General features: G+C 46.1%; 1 protein-coding gene across 1 annotated transcript in view; it reads left to right on the top strand.

The window, feature by feature from the left end:
- Positions 1–699: 699 nt before the first annotated feature.
- LOC146805172 (cell cycle control protein 50C-like) overlaps positions 700–17,002 on the top strand; it is a 270,988-nt gene continuing 254,685 nt past the window's right edge. The window contains exon 1 of the mRNA XM_085622363.1: positions 700–1,023. Coding sequence (XP_085478489.1) covers positions 811–1,023 — 213 coding nt within the window. The 5' untranslated portion in view covers positions 700–810. The remainder of the gene's footprint in view (positions 1,024–17,002) is intronic.

Here is a 17,002-nt window from a genome sequence, read left to right as displayed (position 1 = left end):
GCCAGAGCAGCGCTAAAGCGCTGTCTCAGGCGAGACCTAAAAACACACACAGAAGACCTGCACTGTCCCTGTGAGCAAAATACTCTAGTTGAAGACTACACTGTGCACTCCAGCAACTACTTACCCCTGTTTACAATCAGGAGCAACTGAAAGGAGGCAGATCTTTTACCAAGCACCAGAAAAAAGCAATGGCAGCTAAGCTTATGTGCCTACTTCCTTTCCCTTGCTGTACTACTTCGGGTTATTGACTTCCACTCTGCCTCAAAAAGAAACAGCAAGACGAACAAGCGTGGCAACTCTCGCCTGTCTCTTCTACTCGCCACTACCCCAAAACACGTTCCTACTAACTGTCTCTGAGATATTATTAACACATTTGAGATAAGCAGTGGGCGCCTCGGGCAGAACAAAAACAATGAAAAGGGATTGCTGGTCGAAGGTAGGTGTTGTTAACAGATCTTACAGAGAAATAAATCCGCCATACATTGTGCAACAAATCACCCCCCAGAGATAGGTTTCTGTGGTAATGCAAAGCAAACACATGGCTGGAATAGACGAGCCACCGACATACTGACCATGTGTAGGGCTCATGACCAAAGTGCGCTCCCGACAAGTGATGGCACAGGCTGACACCATGATAACGAAAGCAGCAGGTGAGATGAGACAACAGAGCAGGTCGGGTTAATGAATAATTTCAACCCCGACAGCCTTTCACTTCCTAGTGCCACACCGGGTTCCTGCTGGTTTTCTAGGCAGGCCGTTGCACTTGCCAAGTAAAACTCGGCTTCGCGCGCACGTCTCTCTTGGAAGAGCATGAAGAAGACGAAAGGCAAAGAGAGCAGCATCGCTAAGCCAGCGCCGTCCAAATGCCCGGATAACTCCGCATTTTACCAGCAGCGGATCCCTGCCTGGACTCCGGCGCTCACCCCCGCGCCGGTGCTCAGCATCTTCTTTGCGATCGGACTCTTTTGCTTGGCCGTGGGGATCGCCTGGATTATTACGGTGGCCAACGTGAAAGAAATCAAGGTGCGGCCCTATTGTCCTGGGATGTGTTTATTGGGTAAAGGGAGGAGGCTTGAGAATGTCCGCTTTAGCAGCGGGTTGCATGACGCGGGGGTGCATTGTAATTGTCGAGCAGGATTCGGATACGGCAATACAAGACACGTGCGCGTATATGAAGCGAAATACGACTTCCAAGGCAAAGTTTATTAAAGTTGGAATTCTGTGGGTTGCTGCCCTATATGAGACGAAGCGTGCATGAAATTTATTTGTTTACAAATCTGCTGAGAGTGTGTGACAGGCTCCATGGAGTAATGTATGGCAGCAACGTCAGTCCCAGGCTCTCCCCTCACCCTGGTCCACGAGTGAAAGATGGCTTCGAGTAGGGGAGTAGCCGTCTTCAGCCAGGCATTTCAGCCTGGCTGAAGACGGCTGAAATGCCAGAAACCGGTCCTAGGAAGCTTGTTTCCGGTCCAGGAAAGGCATGGCTTGGCAGTTCGGGCTGGACTGTTCCCATGAGGCACAGGGTCAGACTGATTTGCATATGGCCATGTCTGAACTGGGGTGGCAGAGTGGGCTAAAGAACGGTGATGGATCAAACCCAGATCTGTTGACTGGGTGTGAGTGTTTGATTGGTTCTGATGCTCCGTCCATCACCACCCCCTTTTGTACCGCTATATGAGACAAGCGTGCATGACATTTATTTGTTTACAAATCTGCTGAGAGTGTGTGACAGGCTCCATGGAGTCATGTATGGCAGCAACGTCAGTCCCATGCTCTTCCCTCACCCTGGTCCACGAGTGAAAGCTGGCTTCGAGTAGGGGTCTCCAACCTTTTCTGTAATAAGAGCTACCCATGTCTAATGGCTGTAATACTGAGCTACTAATGCTAGTACGGTATTAGTAACCACGTCAGATAAGATTACTTAAGTGGCAACCACCATGCAAAATTACCAGCAGTGATCACCTCACTGAATCATGCAGGGTTTTCTGCAATCATGTTCAAAATAGATTTATCAAATTGGAGTGCCTCAACATGGTTAATAAATGACAGCGGTCGCTGCAAGGCCCTTGGCACTAAGGTAATATCAGTAGTAAATCTCAATAATGCATTATGAATTAGGGCTCAAATATCAGCTTTGAATATATTTTGAAAATCCAACAATTTTTCTCCAAACATCAGCTTATGAGTTCTGAAAATACACATATTTCTATCTTGAATACATGCTTTACAATTCCGGGATACATATAGTAATTGAACCAAGCAAAATCTTCTAATTTAGTAGGTAGGGATGCTCAAAAGAGAGCTGCTTAAAGGTAGCTGGAGAGCTACCAGTAGCTCACAAGCTACTCGTTGGAGAAGCCTGGCTTAGAGTAAGTGTTAGCATAGATGGCATGATAAGGGTAGAGTTTAGAGGAAAGAGCATCCAGTGCAAATGCAGCACATTTATGGACATGCGTGTCTCTCAGGCATGCAGTGAGGAAATAGCGTAGTCAGTTGACTTGGCTAATAAGTAGCAAGAGCATAGAATATTTCTTTAAATGTCTTTATTGGCATCATGATAAGATATGCAATGTTGCTTGCAAATTAGCTAGACATTTCAAGTTCCTACTGGCGTCTAATCATTTGCTTTAACAAACAAAGAGTCACTACTCTTATAGGAAGGTTTGATTTTATTCAAATCAAATATGGACTATCAAATTTCCACATATAGTAGGATATAGGATAGGATACGATATAAGTCTTGTAAAGCGCTCGAATGCCGAAGCGTCTTGGCGCTGGTAAGTATAGCGAGGGAACAACAGTATTCAAATCTAGGCTCCCTGAAATAGCCAGGTTTTTAAAAATTTCCTAAAACATTGATGGAGGTCTACTGATTTTAACGAACAAGGAAGTCCATTCCAAGTTCTGCGGCACGGTTCGAAAAGGCTCTACCTCCCCATCTGGCTTTCCTAATCCTACTAACCTGGATGAGGCTCTGAGTACTGGACCTTAGCACACAGCTGGGAGTATAGGGGATCAATATTTTCTGGATATCCTTGGCTCCACCACCAAAGACAGCCTTATGGACCAAGCATATGGCCTTGAAATCTATCCGTTGTTGGACGGGGAGCCAATGTAAAGTTTTAATTCCCGCAGAGACCGATTGATCTCTGGGAATGTCCAGAAGTAATCTCGCCGCGGCATTCTGCAAAGCCTGCAGCCTTTTAAGCTGTGCCTTGTTTATCCCTAACAGTAAGGCGTTACAATAGTCTAGCTTGGATAGCACAAGCGCCACCACGACAGTCTTGCGTAACTCTGGCGTAATAAAGGGGAATATCTTTCGTAAGGTCTTTATTAAGAAGAAACGCGATGATACAAGGCTGTTGACATGGGCCGAGAAATTTAACTGGCAGTCAAACAGCACGCCCAGGTTTCTCACCTTGGACACAGGACCTGGACACTCCCCGGCCTTCAAAGGCCACCAAGAATTATTCCACAGGGGATTCCCCTGGCCGAACTCAATGATCTCTGTCTTTTTAGTGTTGATCTTCAGGAAGCTCTAATGCATCCAGGTCATAATTTCCGATAGGCAGCTATGAAATTTAAGGGCCATGTTTTTAGATTGATTGGCAGTGGAAATTATGAGCTGGGAATCGTCCGCATATGAGACAAAGGCAAAGCCATGCTTCCTGATGAGTCTGGCCAGAGGAGTGACATAAATGTTAAACAGCGTAGGCGACAATGCTGAGCCCTGCGGAACCCCACATGGAAGATGAAAGCTGCCAGATTGTAGGCCATCCCAGTGTAGACTTTGCTCCCTTCCTTCCAGGAAAGATGAAAGAAGAGACAGTGCTGGACCCTCAATACCATTTTCCTGTAGCCTTCGTATCAACACTGTATGATTAACGGTGTCGAAAGCAGCCGACAGATCTAATAAGACAAGAATCGCCCTGCCTCCTTTATCGACTATGCTACGGATCTCCTCTGCTGCCGTAAGAAGTGCTGACTCCGTCGAGTGTTGTGCACGATATCCTTAACCTTTTCTGAATTACCAATATACTCCCATGAATCTGTAGTGTACTCAATTGTTATCTGTGTTACACTATTGTGCGTGTAAGCTATTACAGAATAGGTGATAAATCTTACACCTCTAGACATCAAAAATATCAGGTGATCGAGTGACACGTGGCTAGGGGTAGGCTCTGGTCACCGAGGCATGATCGCATTGACTTCCACAGTGGGGCTTCAGCCGTTGTCAGCTCCACGGGTTTGATAGCGGTAGCCCGGAATGATCTCAAGGGAGACCCCAAGAAACACATCTTAAACTGCTCTTCTTACCCCTGTTCCACCACAGTATTCCCAATGAGGGATCCTCCTCTCTGCAAGTTCCTAACAAGTAGTCCCTTCCTTCATATGTTCCTTCTCTGTACCGTGTCCTCTCTTGCTCAACTCTCCCCTTGTCTCTTCCGCCCTGCTCCATGCCACCTGCACCCTTAGTAAGAGTATGCCAGGCCCCTCTTCGTCATCATACTCTGTGCAATGTACGCATCCTCTCCCTATGACTCCCACTTATCACTCTTCAGGGTCCTCCTTGCTTTTCTCTCTGTCCCTTCCCGCAATTGTCTGTGTTCTCACAATAAACAAAAGCTATCAAGTTATATTAAATGTGTAGGCCTCTGGATCAGGGGTGTCTTGCCACATTTGCTAGGGCGACATCAGCTTGCACAACACCGAGCACAGGCAATGCCATCTGTTGGGAATACATTGGTCTGGTATGGGGTCAGTCCACAGGTAGGATGCCTTCGATAGGTTGCAAACATGCCTAGAACCCACAGCTCTATATAACCACAAGTCCTTTTACCATTACACTGAATATATAATTTTACAGTGGATGAAAACCCTCCTGTGGAATTCAGCTCCTGTCACGGTTGTTGCCACTTTCGAGAGTTGGAGTCACTGGAGATTAGGGCACTAGCGTGTTGCCAGTGGCAGTCCTACTGTTCTGACTGAATGGAGGAGGCAGGCAGAGAGGGGCACAGCAATTCTAATTCAATAAGTGGTCCAGGAATCAGGGATGCCAGGTAATTTAAGGAAATGCTGCAGACTAGTTCCTAATTGCTAATGGAAGAGTTTGGGGGGGGGGGGTGCCAACTTGTTTGCCAAGCTATCTTATCCCTGTCTCACATAGGAAAAGGAAGGACTTTGGGTTTAAGAGGGCAAGTGATGGTCCAGTGAACTGAGAGCCCAACCATTGCCTCAGGTTCTGGGAGCCTGAAGCAGGCTTGGTTGGCTGACTTCAGAATCGTATGTTAATCAACTCTTGCTCTGGGCCAGAGTAACGCGACGCATTAATTTACACTACGTTGCGTTACACTGGATTTATGAAGCCACGTATGGGGGCCTTGTATGGCTTGATAAATCGCATCTCAAGGGTTGCGTCACTTTTGCACCCCGTTGGTGTGGTGCATAAGTGACGCAGCCCTTTCATAAGTATGGCTCTATGCATTTTGTCAGCAAAGTAATGCCGGTCTTGTGTTGGAGCCTGCAGGTTGTAAAATATTTACCCTAAGTAGAAACAATCCCGGTGACACCCACGATTGAACTCGTTTTAGAGGCCAGTGGAGAGAGATCAGAGTGCTTGTGTTTCAACTGCATCCTCTCCGTTATTTTGTTTCCTACTCGCTAAACGCCCTCTTGAAGAGGACTATATGCAATTGAATTTTCACAAGACAGGTGTTAATTGGATATCCATATTTTAGTGAAGTAAGATGTGTTTTCTTGTTCACATTGGGTGGAACAAGAGTTGCAGAGTGCAGTGCAAGGCACAGTGGGTGTTGGTAAGTGGTGCAGGAGTGCACATAATACACAAGAGTATAACAGCCAAATGTACAGGATCTTTACTCTTTGCAAATATTTATTGACACAACATTGTGCATTCCTCATATGGGGCGTCTTGTACAACAAGAGCATCGCTTTCTGTTTTCTTGCTGTAGAAGCTGTCCCCAGTGTGATTCCCTCTATGTTCACGGAATATTACTCGTCTTCATCAAATATGGTTACACAAATGAATACACTGGATGTGGCATTCCGAAATACAGAGCAAAGGAGCTATGTTGATTATAAAAAAAAAAATACAAAGCAATGATAAATAGCACAGAAAACAAATAATTTGAATAAACTAGCATGAGAAAGAGTCAACTTTTCTAAAGCAAGTTATTATTTTTAATTGAAATTGATTTCTCAGTTTACCACCAATCGTATCAACCTTCAACGAGTGTTCGAGTATGGTTGTTATACATATTTTAATTGAAAACTTTCACGTCTCAGGTGCTGATCACGTGTATCTATATTTTATTTCCTGTCTCGAATTCCATCTGTTTTTATGTTGAAGCAATCACAGGCATCAATAGCTTCCCTGTGTATTTCTTTCCTATATGTGTAGGTCATTCCACAGAACACTTTTGATATTGTTTAAGGGGGTTCATATCCACCCTTTGTCTGCCAGGAGATGCCACGCATCTTGGATCTCTGCATGGAGTAAGCCATTTTCAATAACAACCCATAAATGTATTTCGCTGTGATAGGGGCACAGACTGATCCCATAGACGTCTGTATGTATGCTATGATCATTGCTTGATCTGCTGCTAACATTTGCTTTTAGATACTGTGTTGGTGAGCCAAGTAGGCATAACTGTCGTTTGTTTAAATGTGTCCTGTAGGTTTCCTCAGTGAACAATTGCTTGATTGTGTTCCAGAATCCCTTCAGCACGTGGCACGATCATATCTTGTCATAAAACCCCTGATCTGGCGCACCGCAGTCCAAAAACAAACCTATAGTACTCCCCTATCCATATTGTGGGGGAAGGATGACTGAGGGTGTACCAAAACCTAGCTGGACTCCTTACCTACCCTCCCACTCTACTAGTACAGCCCTTAATAATAAGAACACATATATATTTCATATTCAAAATTCAGGCGTGTTTCATGCCCACTGAGTCTTCTAGGTGACCATACAATGCCCTAAATCAGTCTGCTCTCAGTGGAGTGATCCCCCCATCGACCTCACTTCCTGAAGCTGAGCCAACATTCGACTTTTCCTCCATTGAGTCTTAATCCATCCTAGCATCCTCCTCTTCTTGCTGTCTGTCCTTGAAGGTGGTGACCATTACAACTGATCTTCCTGGTCATCTAGTGTTAGCTGCTGTGTTGGGTTTGGGGCACTGCAGTTGCCAGGTCTCCTGTTCTGTTTCCTGTTTAATTATGCTGGTGGGTCTTTGATGTGCCCTCATGTTTGGCAACTCCAATGCTTCTTTAGGGTCTGGGAATAATAGTGCCTTATCTGCCATGAGCACTTTTATTTTCGCCTGGAACAACAGCAGCATATATCGAAGACTCATTTCCTTCTGTTTCCTCTTCACCTTCATAAAAGATGCCCATTGTTGTTGCACAACTGCAGTGTAACATGGGAAGACCATCACCTTGCTATCATCAGCTGTAAAGAGCCTCGGTTTGCAAGCCCTCTGTAGCAGCATATACCAGTCCTGCTAATCTAGGAGTCGGATCATTACCAGGCTGGAGGGGTGCTCCCTCAATAGGGGGCCACATAAAGCACCCTATATACCTTTTTGACTAAAAAGAAATTTGGGAGTCACTGCAATGACACCGTCTGGGATAGCCACTGCTTCATGTACAACAAGCATTTGCAATGCAATAGGTCTCGCATTTACGCACGTTTGAGCTATTGACATTTCAAATGACAATGCCTTTTATTTTTGATTTTTGAACATAAATAAAAGGCATTGCCATTTACATTGCCAATTGCTTAAACTCGTGTAAATGCGAGACCTATTGCATTGCAAATGCTTGCTGAAGGGGCAATCCATTTGCAGCTCCACATCTGAGTAATTCTTATGCCGTACCAAAGAAAATAATATAGTGCTGAGGTGCTGCTATTCTGTGCTGTACTATGCAGCGCTATAATATGCAGAATATATTATGTACCTCCATTCAGGAATGGTGCTTTAAAAAAGGCAGTCTTTAAGCCCGACCTTTCCAGCTCGTGAAGAGACACAGGGGGAGGGGGGGATGTAGGTGGAGACATTCAGGCTGGCAAATGGTGAGCACTTTCGCGGCCGCTTTGATGGTCTCAGTGGCCGCGCGGCTCACTGAGAACATCAAAGCGGCCGTGAAATGATCACGCAGGCTGCCAAGCCACAATCAACCACGCCGCTCTCACAAGTGACAAACAATGAAGGGAGCCTAAAAAAACTCCCAGAACTAACAGGCGTTTGATGTTCGGGCGGACGAGGAGCAACACCTTAGGCTGAATACGGGACACTCTGCCTCAGACAACTGAACAGAAGTGTCTCCTCCCTTCCCCCCATGTGGCAAGTAGTTTGTCTAACTAGGGCTTGACAGTTGGAAGCCATCTAGGTAGTGGAGTGTGGCCCACGCCACACCTGTGCAGTGGTATTCTCTTGCTACCAGTTGGTAAGAACGGAGCCCTCTTTTTGTAACTCTAGGTCCTGATGAATGCCCTGGACCCGCTCGGGCCAACAAGGCAGAAACATGTCGACCTTATACTAGACGGCTAGGGGACACCTAAATACCCCACCTGCCGCCACTTTGTTTTTAGTATCATATAGTTACCGATCACATTAAAAATATCTTGGTAACTATAATGATTTTTAACTTCACGTTCTACCCCATGGGCCCCCACTCTTTAGCTTAGAAGTGCATCCCTGTCTCCAGGTGTATGCCCGCCCTCCATCAAACGAAGGTTTTGGAGGGCGAGGACTGGCCGATGATGAAGCATGACACCAGGTGGTGTGTGAGGCCAGTCCGTCACTTTTTGTGAGATGTCCATACTCACAACAACTTTACAACTGTAGTAAGGTCACATCACTCTAGGAGCAGCTTCTTGTGGTCAATAGTCTTTAAGCCCGACCTTTCCAGCTCGTGAAGAGACACAGGGGGAGGGGGGGATGTAGGTGGAGACATTCAGGCTGGCAAATGGTGAGCACTTTCGCGGCCGCTTTGATGGTCTCAGTGGCCGCGCGGCTCACTGAGAACATCAAAGCGGCCGTGAAATGATCACGCAGGCTGCCAAGCCACAATCAACCACGCCGCTCTCACAAGTGACAAACAATGAAGGGAGCCTAAAAAACTCCCAGAACTAACAGGCGTTTGCCGGCCATTCACGAAATAAGTGTCGCGGGTCATCCTGAAGGTGACGCCGAGCTGTACTGTGCGCACCTTTCACACCTTCACTCTGTTTCACCAATCACAAACCAGGGAGGGATCTTCCTCGCGGAGCCCCGGCTTCCAGCGTTGTGTTATCTTTGTAAATGTGCTTATCTTCTCTGGTTGGGCTATCTGCGTGAACGTAATCACGTGAGTTGTTTTCAGAGCAGAGTCGTGTACACTTGAGAAATAATACAATGAAATATTTGCAAACGACTTTATGATTGCCATAATTGTCACCCATTTGCAAAAAATAAAGAACTGCACATTAGAAGGGCTTAAATGTGCACACACATTTTCGCAACCCCTCGAAAAGACCACAACACTGAAAAAAAACCAAATCTCTGCCACATCTAACTAGGATTCGTTGGGATACTCCAGCGGTGCTGACTTCGGAACTGGGAAATTCGGTTCGAATCTCGGCGTCGGATAGAATCTTGTGATTCTGGGCAAATCACTTCCTCTCCCTGTGCCTACAAAAAAAATGAATGTCTCCTTGTGTAATATAACTGATGCTCATGTAACGCGCTCCAATACCCTCGGTTCGAATTCGCGCTAAATAAAAACTGGGAAAAACTGTTAAGCGCTATAGAATTCTGCTGCGCGTCACCTCCGGAGACTAGTGCATGGTTAATTTTAGACGAACCGCGCATTGCGTAGGATTACAAAAATGAATCTGTACTCAGACCACACAAGTACAGGCATTTTTCCGCATGACTCAGAGCTGGGAGGGCGAAGTGCGTGCGAAGTAGAATACATTTGCGCATCTGATACCACAGTGCATCGCGCATCGTGAATTTCACAAGAGACTGGTCAAAATTAGCACAAACTGTTCGCAAGCATATCGATAGGCAGCTATCACATTATCTGGCCAGGAAACTCTAATAACAATTATATTCAGGTTGGCATTTATTAATGCAGGCGCTATTAGCGGTATGCCGCTCGTCGGCCGGATACTCGTCGGGTATTGGGGGAAGGGGGGGTGAAGGTCTTGGTGGTGATCTTGTAGGTCCGGGCACTTGTGCAGTCTGAGACGAGTGCTGCTTCTCTCTTGTTTGTAATGCCTCTGGTAATTATTTGGCTCCCAGTATCTGAGCAGCACAGCGGGTTATCCTGCTGCGGCGGAATCACGATCTCCAAATTCAAGGTATTAGTTTATTTATTACAGAGAAACATCTGCTAGAGATGTTCGTGCGTGTAGGAAATACGTGAGCATTTAGACTTTGGGAAGGTGTTTAACTACACTGAATCTGTGTGTCATTCGAGGTGTTTTTTTATTCTTTTGAAATAACAAAATAATCCAAATTGGTAACACTTTAAAACAAGGCTGTGAAATGTTCTGAAATCGGAGATAAAAAATGAATGCATCTTCCGCACATCACGAGTCCTGTGATCATCCCCCATGATGTGTTCTTGTTTTAGAGCTGTTAAATAGAGGTGCTGGAGGGAGACCAGCAATGAGGAAAGGGAATAGGGAAACTACAGGAGAAGGGAGTAAGAGACACGAACAGGACAAACAATGACCTAGAAGCACGGAAGAAAAGGGAAGTGCGGCAGAGGAAGAGTGGAAGGCTGATAAATAAGGCAGGGGCGCGTGCCAGAGGAGAGCAGCAGAGAGAAACAGGAAGGAGGAGCACGAGGGAAAAGGGCCTCGGTGCCGACGGATTGCAAGGGAGGGAGAGGGGTGCAAGGCAGAGAGTGGGGACGGAAGGGAAATAAGAACAGCCAAGTCGGAAAGTGAAAGGCGAGGAAGTCTAAAAACGCTGCGTTCGGGGGGGGGGGGAAGCGGGGCTACAGGACGGGGAGAATGAGGAAAGAACAGCTGTGAGAGAGCAGGATGGGGTGAAGCAGGAGAGGGCAGAGAGATAAAGAAAAAGAGGCGAGATAAAGAGGGAGCCGGCGCAAGGAGAGAATCAGAGGAAAGCAGAGTCAGAGGAACTGGAAGGGTGAATGCGACACAAACTGGCAGTGGGCGAGAGCGAGGAGATAGAATTGAAAGCAATGAGCTTGAACGGGAGGCAGTGAGAAAGGCTGTCTGCGGGATGACTGAGAGAAGAAGAGGGAATAGTGAGATCAGTGGAAGCAAAGCGTGAAGGCGATACTCTGAGGACAAATGAGTGTGTGGCAAAGGAGCAGAGAGTGATGTAAAGTTAACTAAGGACAACATAGGAGGAAGGGAGAGATGGAGAAACATGATCCAAGCGTCGATGTATAGTCATGAGCGAGGAAACATGAAAATCTGCTGCGCGCTGACAAACACACGTGCTGAAGACAAAGTTGAATGGAAGCACAAGTGATTATCCTTACCGTTTGTCTGATCGTGCCTTTACATTTATTTACATGCGTTAGAGGACACGCGCTGTAGATGATATGAAATGAAAGTACAAGCGATAATCCTTCACGCTTGGCTGCATGCTGTTAGTTGAAGATGGGTAAGACTTCCCTTGAAATCGGAACAAGCGCGAATGAATCAAGGCTCAGCAAAATAAAAGAAAATCAAAGGCGGTAAAAGGCTTGAAAAGTTTGTAGCGGCTAAAGTGAAAGTAATCGAGCAGAGCATCAAAGGGCTGGGTGAGAAGGGAGGGGGGAATGCAAGGGTCAAAGCGGCTAAAGTGAAAGAAAGCTATAGAGAAGGGAGGGGGGAGTGGGAGCAGCTGTGCACGTGCATGTGATCGTGCACTCAAGGTTTAGGCCAGCCAAAACTGTGGGTAGCACTTTGAAAATACCACATATAAAATGTCTCTTCGAGCCTTTGGCTCAGCGGGACCTAAAAAGTATGTCAGGGCCTTCACATATTTAGGGGAGGCCAACCACTTTTGCATTGTTCCTCCTTTATCTTCACTTCAGATCTTTGGTCCTATACTTGAGGAAGCTTATTCTCACCAGGAGGGCTTGGACTTGGTTCCATATTTGTTTTGTGGTGGATTGCAATTTGTGCAGTGCTGCCTCCTTTCTCTTGACCCTGGCAGCCAGTTTTTTCTGATTGCCTCGTAGGAGGTTTACATAAATTACCACAGTCAGCTTGTCTCATAATCACAGTTACCTCTAATTTTATTGACCAGTTTATCAGATTCTCCATCTGTTCTCATGGGTATGTGAGGGGCCAGAATTTGCTCCTCCTGAGAAGCTTATCTTCTTAACTTTTCTGTTTAGTTTCTGTTGGCATGTTCTGGTGGGTTTCAATTTACCCATGGCACTGTAACACAGCTTCCTTGGGTATTCTCTGTAAGCCCCTTGTACAGTGGGCTTACAGGCGGTCAGGCTTGCTCAGATCCTTGGGCAACATTGCCCTTTATTAAATCCAAATGGTCGCACACTGCTGACCTACCTGCGTGTTACCCCAAAGAACTGTGGTCCCTGTAGTCAGCATCGGAGGATACACCTATGCTCGTGTCGTGAGCGCAAGTGTGACTAGCGTTAGCCATCCCTGGACTTGTGTTTCGAGGTAGTTGCCTCTCGTCAGCAGGGAGTAGGAAAGAGTGTAGGGTTGCTGTGTAAGCTGCTAAAATCATTATCAGGTAAAGTACCTCTCGTAGCAATGCAGGTGCGTAACCTGAGTCCGTCGACTCCCCGGCTCAAAGAGCCACTAAATAATTAAATCCAAATGGTTGCACACTTTGGATTTAATTGCCCTTTATGTATGCCATCAGTTAATCACCACTGGACTCCAGTTTTCAAGAAACATGCCTGGTTCTCCAGTGATCCTGAAGGACTAAATGCATCTGGCTCCAGGCCCATGCTGAATCAGTGTTGTGTCCAGGTCAAAGAAGTTTACATATCCAGGGGTCTGGATCCTGCAGACCCGAATAAATGGTGCCCGCATTCAAAGCAACTGTTGTCCAATGTCGTTGTTGTTAGAATGTGTTCATGCTCATGGTTCTCAAGATCGGACACTCCTGGCACCCCTTTACATAGTGGGTTATCAGGCATCTTAGCTCACTTGTGGTTCCACAGGCCAGTACACAGTTTTTGTATCTATGTCATTTAATTTATTGCCAATGTGTTCCTGTGAGTGTCTTACTGTAGTTAAAAACACCAGTGTTTCTACTGGTCTTCTGAGACCAGAGGCTCCATGCCATGTGTGAGAAATTGGTTGTTGGTTGAGGGGGTGTGAGCCCTTCTCAAGCAAACACAAGGAGATGATGGATGGAGCTCCGAAACCTTTCAGACACTCACCCGCAGTCACAGATCTGGGTTGAATCCATCATCGTTCTTTAGCTCACTTCGCCACCCCAGTTCAGACCCAGCTATATGCAAATCAGTCTTGACCCTGTGCCTCCAGGGTACAGTCCAGCCCGAACTGCCAAGCCAGGTCTTCCCTGGACCGGAAATAAGCACCCTGGAACCGGTTTCAAGGTAACACCCCTCATCAGTCAGGCTAGCTTGAATATTAGGATGCTTGTTTCCAGTCCAGGGAGCACCTGGCCTAGCAGTTTGGGCTGGACTGTTCCCATTGGGTGCAGAGTCAAAACTGATTTGCATATGGCTGGGTTCAAACTGTAATGGCATGGGGAGCAAAAAAACGATGGATTTAGGCCCAGATCTCTATACTGGGGTGAATTTATGACATTGTTCTGCATTCTGTCCATCATTTGTTGTTTTTGCCCTTCTCCAGCAGCAGCTACAATTCTTGTCGGGGTAACCCACAAAAGTCACAAAATTTACTTATGTTTAACCCTCTGGTAGCTTGGCACAAAAGCAGTGACGCTTAACTTTGCGGCAATGTGTAAAGTATTTCTGCAGCACCCAAACAATAATAAAATGAAAACACAACACAAGAAAAATCCCACACCATCTACAGAAAGTGAGTAAAATGTAATACATTATTTGACACCAAAACAAGAAATATCCAATCAGTAGAACTGGAGCTATGCAATTTTAAAGATTTAGAAAATACAGTGCCAAAAAGCGCAAAGCACCAACTGAGGGTATCTAGTCGCCCTGGACTAGGACAAGGTACAAGCTCAGGCTGGGATAGAGTGCAGGCCAGGCAGAGGACCAAGTGCGCTGTCCGTGTAGCATTGCTTTGTGAGACTGCGCATCACCTGGTGTGTGTTTCGATGGAGCTGTGCAGCGAGGCTTTGTGGACCTTTGCATCTCTCGACATAGGTTCTGATGAGGTTGGCAGATGTGCGGCAAGGCTTTGCAGGGCTTCACGTTCGCATCAGATTTCATGGAACCATCAGTTAGACAAGGAGGAGCTCTCTCTGATACAAGTCAAGGGCCCAGGACCTGGGAAAGCACCACTTGGGGATCACAAACTTACTCTTGCATAGGCTAGTAGGGCTCAGGCCAGGCCAGATGCAAGTCCAGTGCAGCAGGTCAGCCGGACAGTTGCAGGGAGGTGTCTGGACCTCGTTGTGTCCCTGCAGTTCAGAAAAGGTGTTCACTCAGCTAACCATTGGGGTCACTCAGGCTGGGATGAAGGTTACAGGTCGAGTCTTCCTTCTCGGACAGCAGGGCAGGCCTCAGGCTGTAGGGCAGTTCTCTGGCAGCAGGGTAGCCCTTCTGTAGTATAGACAGGTCCATACTGAAGAGTGGGTCTAAGAGCCCTATTTTATGCCTGGTACCCCCTTTAAAGTGGAAGAAACGTCTGGCGTTTCCCCTTACAGAAGTGTCTGGAATTTCCTGGCTCCCTGCCCTGGTTCCAATCTGTTTGCTGTCACAATAGGCAAGTGTGAAGTCCTTTGTGTGTGAGCTGAGGCAGAGCCTTTGTGGTGTGAAAGTGTGGTAGGTGACAGCTTCGCCTCCTATCAAGTCAGAGATGGCCCATCTTGCCAAAACCTGTTCCCCCTTTGTCTTACTGTCTGAAAGGACTACACAAAGGCTAACTGCCAACTAAACCTACTGATGTGACCCAAGAAACCTGTTGCAGGCACCAAATGAGTAGGACAAGAAAATGGCAACTTTCTAAAAGTGGCATTTCCAGAATTGTGACTTCAATTTTTACTTTACTGTTAAAGATGGATTTAAATTAATATTCCTCAGACATCCAACATGGCATTCCTACCTGCTCGCAAACAAAATGTATCACTTATTAAATGCAATAAAGTAACCCGATGTTCTAACATGGGAGAGGTATGCCTTGCAGTAGTGAAAAATGAATGCAAGAGTTTTTCACTGCCAGGGCATGTAAAACATAAACATACATGTCCAACTTTTTAATAACATTGCACTCTGCCCTATGGGATGTTTAGGGCCTACCCTAGGAGTGACTTATATGTATTAAAAAGGAAGGTTTGGGCCTGGCAAAAGGTTTATTTTGGCTGGTCGAAATGGCAGTTGAAAACCACACGCACAGGCTGAAATGACAAACCTGAAACTTGATTAAAAAGGCTACTTAAGTGGGTGGCACAATAACTGCTGCAGGTCCACTAGTAGCATTTAATGTACAGATCCTGGGTACATGTAGTACCACTTTGCTAGAGACTTACAAGTAACTTAATTGTAGCTAATTGGTTGTATGCCAATTTTACCATGTTTAAAGGAGGGAGCACAAGCACTTTAGTGCTGGTTAGCAGTGGCAGTGTTAAAGTGCATAGAGTCCTAAAAGCCAACAAAAATGGGCTCAGAAAACAGGAGGGTTAAGGCAAAAGGTTTGTGTATGACCCTGAAGAGTGTGCCAAGTCCAACACCATGGCTCAAAGGTTAGTTTAGATTTGTGTTCAGTTTATCACAGTTTACATGCTCCAAGTACCCAGCAGCCACTTCCAGGGTTCCCCTTTCTACTGAAAATGATCTTAGAAGTTATTAATGCCCTTAACCAAACACAGTTTTTATTTATTGGGAAACAGGGTATCTAGCTTTTTGCTTCATCTCTCAGTTAACCCTAGCTTGGGGTTGTGTTCATTCGACTCACCAACAGTGGCAGCTGAATCTGTTGCCCTCCTTGTCCAAACCACAACTCTTCTGACTCCAGCACTGCCTTGCAGAGACACCAGCCTGTCTGAGAAGCTCTGTCATTTTGTTAGGATCTACCTATTCCTGTCACAGATGTCCGCACCAAGGCTCAACTACTCTTAAAGCTCACGCTCTGATATCTAGTTTTCATTTCTCCAAGTTTGCTGCATTTCTCCCTGCTCCCACTTATGCCTGGGCCCTTTCAGTCATTGCTCAAGGTTGCGGCTGTCATCCTCGATCCTGCCATGGTTCTGGGCATAACCAATTCCAATGCTGCACCACAGGTCCTGATCCCTTTTTCCACCTGCAAAGATGTGCACCGTAACCTTTGTTGCCTCAGCTCGAGGTCCAGCTGGTTGGGTGTGGAGGTTACACAAGGATTATTGAATCATGGGTCGTTGGTGATTAGCTCTAAGGGCAATCCCTTACTCCATTGTTCTGAAGTCATGTCCCCCAAAGTAATGGTCCTCTTTTGCTTTGTATGGTTCACCCCGTGCTGTGGCTCTTCTTAGGAGAAGCGTCCGCATTGCCACATTATGACACTTTCGACTCCTGTGGACCTGTTGGCTATTGTCAGCTTTAAAGAATGACCTTCCTCATACCATAGTGTGAGGGATATATAAAGACACCTAATTGATGTAGAGTATTGAAGGATGCCAATCTAGCTATAGTTTTGAACTGTGTCAAATTTGGGCGAGACAACGTGAACACAAGACCCACTACTTAAGCGATGTGGAAAAATCTCCTTTAATAAAGCAGAAGCAGATCACAGAAACATATAAACCCTGGCACTCTCTTTACAGGATAAACATTTCGCCACACAATACATCAATGTAATCCTGTCTAAAAGCACTACCACATCTAAACACCCCCCCACAAT

This window comes from Triturus cristatus, chromosome 8 (genome assembly GCF_964204655.1).
Source record: "Triturus cristatus chromosome 8, aTriCri1.1, whole genome shotgun sequence".
Lineage (NCBI taxonomy): Eukaryota > Metazoa > Chordata > Amphibia > Caudata > Salamandridae > Triturus > Triturus cristatus.
The sequence above is the reverse complement of the archived record's forward strand: the minus strand, read 5'-3'. Positions and strand labels throughout refer to the sequence as shown.